The sequence below is a fragment of the Terrapene carolina genome, unplaced genomic scaffold, assembly GCF_002925995.2.
Source record: "Terrapene carolina triunguis isolate 2854851 unplaced genomic scaffold, T_m_triunguis-2.0 Scaffold69, whole genome shotgun sequence".
Taxonomy (NCBI): domain Eukaryota; kingdom Metazoa; phylum Chordata; order Testudines; family Emydidae; genus Terrapene; species Terrapene triunguis.
The window spans coordinates 9,197,589-9,204,816 of record NW_020664420.1 but is presented as its reverse complement, the minus strand read 5'-3'; the positions used below and the strand labels follow the sequence as shown (position 1 = coordinate 9,204,816).

Below are 7,228 nucleotides of genomic sequence, written 5' to 3'. Positions count from 1 at the left end.
TGTGTGTGTGTGTGTGTGTGTGTGTTTATTTATTTAAAAAAATACATAAAATGTGCAATGGAGAGTAATTCCCGCTCTATATATCCTGTGTTTGAATTAATTATCATAATTTAAATTACAAATGTACTCTAATCTTTTCAATCCCTCATCTAGTTGAGAACAATCCTCGAACAGGAAATCTTGGGGCATTGATTAAAGTCTTCCTTTCCAGAACCAAAGAGTTAAAAATTTCAGCGGAATGTCAAAAGTAAGTTGGCAGTGAAATGCCAGGCGTTCCCTTTTATGTTTTAAATGTTCATTTGGTTGATAGCTCTTGGGTAATGCAATGATGGCTGCTCCATAAACACCTGAATCGGCAAGGTGAAAATTCAGGTTCTCTTAAAGTTTATTTTTGTTTTTAAAAGAGAAACTGCCGTAATTTCAGAGGAACAAGTATCTTGTGTATTTCAAGCACTGGGATTGGAGCATAATATGTAAAGTTATGCCATTACAGAAGAACAGAAATTTTCCATTTGCTTTACTTGTGTGAGTGGATCTAAATGTTGCAACAAACATATGTTTATGTAACTTTGGATTAATCTCTGCCCTTCCCACTCTGCGGTCCTAGGCACTGCTATCCCATTTCTTTCTGTGGGTGGGCATGACAGACAATAAAAATGCTGTGCAAATACTCCTTTGCTAGGTTTATAGTCTGTGACTCAAAATTCCTTGGAGCATAAATAACATTTAAGAGAACAACTGATGCGCTAGCGATTTTGTTTTCCTTAACCCGTAGTAGCAGTGGCTCTCATGCCATGCTACTGGCTGCTTATTTTGCAAATTAAAGATTTATTTTTCAACTAAGATGCTTTTTAAGGCATATTATAAGCCATCTGCTAAAGCTTCTTAGCTAATCTAAATTTATTTTAAAATCAGCCCATTATTTCTAGAATACTTGAAACTCTGACCTGGCCAGAATAGAAAATGATATAAAATTCCACTGCTTTCAAATTGTATGATCAGATTGCCTTTCTAATCCTCTTCCCCCCTGGTGGGAGATGAAAACTTCAAGAAGTTATACTTTCAGAAGTATAGTTTTCCAGGAAACTTTCCAAAGATTTTTTTTCCCCCTGGAAATTTCTTTCCTGGCAGGGGAAGGAGGAGTTTGCAGACATTTTGAGGCCAACTCCTCTTCTAATCTAGCGATCCATTGAGAAAGAATCTCTCTTATGTCCAGAGGAAAGAAGTCATCCTTTTGGCTGCTGCTGTGTTGGCCCCTCAGCCTCTTGACAGCGTGGCTTCAGCAGGAGCTGCATATGTTGCTGTTGACTGGATCCCCCTGAACCTGCACGTAGGGACCCAGAGGGACATAATACAGTTCCCTGCTGGATTGCCTTCATGCCTAGAAATCTGGGGACAAAGTTGTGAAGAGTAACTGGACTTACTGCTGTTGCTCCTGAAATCCACTGAACGTCTTCCACCTCGAGTGTCATCTGAGTAATATTTGTGCACGTAAAGGGATAAGATTGGGGATAAATTTCCATGCAGAAAGAGTGAGATTTAAAGAGGTCTCAATCCATTTGAGACTGCCCTATAGTACGTAGCAGTGGGTCCCCAAACTTTACCTCACACCACACCCTTCCCCTGTCCAGCTGGGCCAGGAGTGGGTCCACAGCTGTGGGAATGGGGGACATGGACAGGGATAAGGGGGCTGAGGCTGGGAGCGGAACCTCGGCCAGGGGTTGAACCGGCAGCCGGTGCCCCGAGCATAGGTGCCAGGGACTGAGGCTGGGGCCCCAACCACGCTCTCCTGAACGTTCCTCCATGCCCACCTCGGGATGACTCACAGATTGGGGACCTCTGGGGTGTAGAGATTAAAAAAGATAATAGGCTAGCTAGTCCATTTCCTGAAGAGAATGGCACTTAATGGTAACTGTGATGCTTTTAATAATAGTACTAAACTATATGTAGCAAGAAGGCTGCGTCTTCTTGAAAAGAAACGTTTATGTTTAAATAAATTTTCCTTGCTATTGAATGTCCACGTTTTAGTCACTTGAGACTTGCCTTTGCCTCATATGGGCTACAGGAACCTTTCCATTCACTGTTACACACACCTAGTCATGACTATTGCTGAACATTAATAAGTAAAACATTATTGACTCTTGTTTACTTTTCTGTTTCCCTTCTAGCCATCTTTTTATTTGGCAGGCCCACAATGCATTGTTCATTATTTGCTGTTTGTTAAAAGTGTTCATATGTCAGATGTCAGAAGAGGAACTGCAACTTCATTTTACTTACGAGGAGAGAATGCCAGGCTCATATGGTAGGTATTGAATATTGTCATGGAAACAAGCAATGCTCTATAGATGTGAATTTGCTGAAAAACGTTTTTTATTTTTACTATAGTACCCAGTTCAGCTTCAAGTCCAAACGTCACTTCAAAATTTGAAATAGTAAAGTAATTATGCTATATACTGAGGTGTTCATCAGCCATGGAAACACCAGTTGGAGAAACTTTGAACCTGAGGAGAGCCTGAAAGTGTGTCTAGTGGGATTTTCAAAAGCACTCAGCATGGGCCTACCTCTGCTCCCATTGGAGATGAAAGCCATCTGATCAGAAGACAGCATCATCCATATTTGTGCTCCAAGAGCCCAGCCCCAAAGTATAAGACCTGCCTCATCAGAGGACGAGGTTCCAAGCCTAGTAAAGGGGGAGAGGAGGGATGGGTGGAAAATAGAGGAATCCGGGAGAAATATCATCTGCCTTGTTGAGTACAGGGAGATGGTGAGAACCAAAAAGTCATTTGCAAATATACCTAGGATCAGCTCTGTATATTGTGCTTCCATGGTAGGAAAAAATGATTTTATAGTTGCTCAAGAAATTGCATGTTCAATAATTTGGAGGAATTTGAAAGCATTTGGTTTTCTTAAACCGGCCACTCATTGAGTTCACTAACACTTAGAGATCTTTTTCCTTAAATATTTGTGAGAATTGTGTATTTGATCCTCTTTGATATTACTAAGATGAAGCAAAAATGTTGTCCTGTAAGGGATCTATCCTGAATGTTCAGATCCATTATTTCTAATTTCTAGTGTCCTGCAGGATGCCTGCTGGCTTAGTAGTAATGCTTTAGACTTTTATATAAGACGCCTGGGTTTGATTCCCACTGTTGATGATTGTGCACCCTAGTGTTTTAAAGAATGCACCAACAAAACCTTAGTCCCCCTCTGCCCATGCTGATGTGCTGTGATCTCTGTCAAGATTACAAGCTAAATAGAAATAATTGTCAGAACTTGGAAGGAAAGCCTCTAGGGATAGACACTCTGATGTGTCCTTCAGACCACAGCTGCTTGAATCTCTTCCTGCAGTTGTATCTGAAATTCCTCCTCACTGCCTGTGTATTCTATTTTTCATCTTTTTTTATTTTTTTAAAGGAATGTACAATTTTATATGTAAAAGACAAAATTTCATAAACAGCAGCCAAAGCAAATAAAGGGCTTTTACTAATATATCAAGTGGAAAGAGCAGCACTATGGATACAGTGAAACCATTAATAAATGATGCAGGTAAAATTCACTCGTGGATAATAGTTGTACTCCATTTAAAAAAAAAAAAGTCTGACTCAACAAGAAAAATACAGAAAAGTGAATTTAAGCTGAAAATTAGGAACAGCTTCCTCACAGTGAAACCAGTTAGAGTATGTTTCTCAAATGCGGCCACCAGAGCCTTTTCTTGCGGCCACAGCCTCCTGGGCAGTGATGGGGGAGAGGGGGAAAACAGTGACTCCTCCCCTAGCGCTGCCTGCAGGGATTTGGGCCCTGCCCTCCTCTGCAGCCACAAATGCCAGAGGAGCAGGCAGCTGGTATGAATTTCCCAGGGGTGGTGGGGCTCAGGCTTCTGGCTTCAGCCCTGGGGTGGCAGGTGCCAGACTGCAACCGCAGGGCTTCAGGCTCCATCCCGCAGCGGCTTCGAGCTCCAGCCCTGGGCTCACCACCACCCCCATCGCCCCTGACCCCCATTGCCTCCCTACCCACCTCTCCATCCACGGCTTAATTTGTCCCCTGGCTTTCCGGGGCTGTGTATGTCTGCTGTGAAAAATGATATTTGGATGTTTGTTAATATCACTTTTCACTGCCTCTCAGCTAGCTAATAAGTCTGCTGTGAAAAGTGATACATACAAATATACATATATAATTTTTCATAGCAGAAGCCTTACTAGCTAGCAAGTCTTAAGAAAAAAGCAGTCTAAAAATCAAAAGAAACAACAACAAAATAGACAAGAATGTGCAAAGCACCTTATTTTGTTTCTATTCTGTTTAGGTCCAGTAAAGAATAGAGACAACTGTACATTATTTTTATTATTGAGTTTGCAAAAACCCCTACATAAATAAATTACGATTTGGATATGTGCATATTTATTTGTTTTTCCTAAAGTAAATTAAGTATTTTAGGAAAAATTGTCAGAGCGGCCACCAGCAAGAGTTGGTGGCCGCGCTGTAAGGCCATCAAAAATTTCCTTGTGAGAACCCCTAGAGACTGTGGAATAGTCTTCCAGGTAAAGTGATGGAAGCCCATTGCAAGGAGTGTTTAAATTTAAGATGGGCAAAAGACTGCACTTATAGGAAGACGGACTGCATGATCTCTGATACACAATTTCTAACAATTTTTCAGTGGTTCTGTTGCAAAAGTAATAATAGAGTCATACATGCATTTCATAATGCAACAATTGGTTAGTGTAATATAAATGTTGAGGCATTATTATTTATATAGCAGTCACAGTGCATAAGTTGTGTTGACAAATATCAGTTACCTGCCCCAGACAGCTTAATATGGAAATAATTTTCATTGCAGAAGTAAGGAAATGAAGAGCTAAGCTTACTTTAGCAACCTGAATGGTTACTTTCTCCTTATTACTTGCTGATGTGTATTACAAAAAGTCTTTTTAAAACATGAACACTATGTATCCATTCCATTTACAATTATAAAAACATTCTTCATTATAATGCTTCATTTGCTGAAGACTGTTTTGAATAGTGTTGTCATCATGAAATGAGACATTATTGTAGAGTGCACACACAAGGAGGCAGAGTGAAGGTTAGTGTGCAAACCTTGCCTCTCAATTTCCTGACTTTACAATAAAGTTTTGGTTAAGGTTCTAATCATATGTGGCTTATTGAATAAAACCAATTACTTTGCTTTCTTCAGCATGGATGGCTGGTGTCAGAATTCTAATACAATGTGTGTGGGTTGTGGAAAAAAGAACCCACAGGCATCTGAATATGGGCTTCCTTCAAACAGTCAACCCAGGCAAGGGCATGTGTCTTGAGTGCATAATAATTGTTTGTGCATAGACTAGTGAAAACCATTAATTAAAATCTATTTAACTCCTTGGCGCCTGCTGTTGCTCTGGGGAAACCAGACTTCTGGTGCCAAAAGATTAACAGCTACATGTTGAAATGGTTTAATGTCTTTAAGCTGTGATGAGTAATCTCTAAGAATGAGGTCAGCCAACTGATACATTAAACAAGCAGTGCCTGCTTACAATAAACTATCACTGCAGAGTGAATGTGGGTTTTCACCTGGTAAAGAAATATTGCTTAGTTGTCTAATACAGCATAGTAACAACAGACAGGGAAATGCCACATGAGAAAAGTGACATTTAAGTGCTTTATTTTACCATCAGAACCACAATAATCTTTTTATTCTTAACAATGAGGGAATTCCATATTCTATAGTATTCAGAGTGACTAATATCACTGAGCTACATGTCTACATGTCTGTACATTAGATGTCTAGATATCTGTACAGTACTTACACAATATTTAGCACCATTTGACTGTAATTCATAAAGATATTTATGAAGCTTAAGTATAAGTTTGTGCATATGGAGCAGTATAGACAAAGTTACTTAGCAATCATCTTAGATGAGTAGATTGTTAGTTGAATGCTATAAATTAAGAGGGTAGCTGTGTGTGGTCTGTTGGTTAGAGCAGGGGACCGGATTTCAGAAAATCTGGGTTCCTTTTCAACTGTGTCACTGCTTTGCTGTGGACTTGGGCCAGTTACTTCTGTGCCTCAGTTCCCCCTCTGTAAAATGGGGTTATTTCTTACAAACCTCACTGGAGTACTGGTTTATTTGAGGATCCTAAACAGTTTTACACAGTATTACGATTACACATCTAATACTGTAGTAGGCTGATGGATTTTTACAGTCTGTAAATTTAGGATATTGGAAAAATAAATGAAGTGTCACCAAAAGAATATAATAATAATAATAATAATTAATAATAAAAAAGCTGTTGTATTTTGATCTAGTAAAGAAAGAGGAAAAAATTAAATGAATTTATGGCCCCTTGTATAACTATACCAACAGTAGCTTCCCAAAGTAATTTTTTTCATTCCTGGTACCTTAGAGTTCCCCCTAGTGTCACAAAGTATATGCTGATTTATTATTGCATTTTGTATTTGCTTATTTACTTAGCACTACATACGATGAACTGTTTTCTTGTTAAAAAGAAAGTTTTGAACAGTTCTTACTGGCTTTTCAGCTGCTGCACTAGGTTATTGGTATTTCTCCCTCTTTCAGATGGCAGTGCGTTTGGGTAAATCTTATGAAATATATTATTAAATAAAAGTACAAATAATATGTACATAAATGAAGACATTAGTTCCATATCTGGGTTCTGAGGATATCATCAGCTTTAGCTTTGTTATGGCTTATGAAGGACCTTTAGCATTACAGCCTGATGTACAGCTGGGCTTACTGTTATTCCTTATTGATTGTGCACAACACTAGATGGCCCACGTGGACTCCTTCCGTCCACAAAAATAACTTTATTTAATCAATCGAAATTATTGTTGAAAACTTAATTGTAATCCACTTGCAAAGAATCACCTTCCGTGGTCATTCAAAATAATCCATGCTTCCTGTGATTCCAGCCCTTCTCCTTATGTGTCATTCACCTTGAGGTTGAGAGAGCGGCTACCTCTTTTCAAGGTCACCTTGGCAGAATTCTTCCAAGGTCCCCTTAAAGCCACGCTGTAAGTCAATATTGTGTACAGTCTGCTTTCCTACTCTCTTTTTTAGCATCTGTTCTCTAGTGTTTCTAGCCAGAGGCCCATATTTGAGTAAACGACAGGTTTCAGAGTAGCAGCCGTGTTAGTCTGTATCCGCAAAAAGAACAGGAGTACTTGTGGCACCTTAGAGACTAACAAATTTATTAGAGCATAAGCTTTCGTGGGCTACAA

The 7,228-nt window shown here is 39.4% G+C and overlaps 1 protein-coding gene across 2 annotated transcripts in view; it reads left to right on the top strand.

Moving 5' to 3' along the window:
- DYM (dymeclin) overlaps positions 1-7,228 on the top strand; it is a 337,094-nt gene that overhangs the window by 45,436 nt on the left and 284,430 nt on the right. For both annotated transcript variants that reach the window (XM_024204114.2, XM_024204113.2), the window contains exons 5-6: positions 154-247; positions 2,169-2,302. In XM_024204114.2, coding sequence (XP_024059882.1) covers positions 154-247; positions 2,169-2,302 — 228 coding nt within the window. The remainder of the gene's footprint in view (positions 1-153; positions 248-2,168; positions 2,303-7,228) is intronic.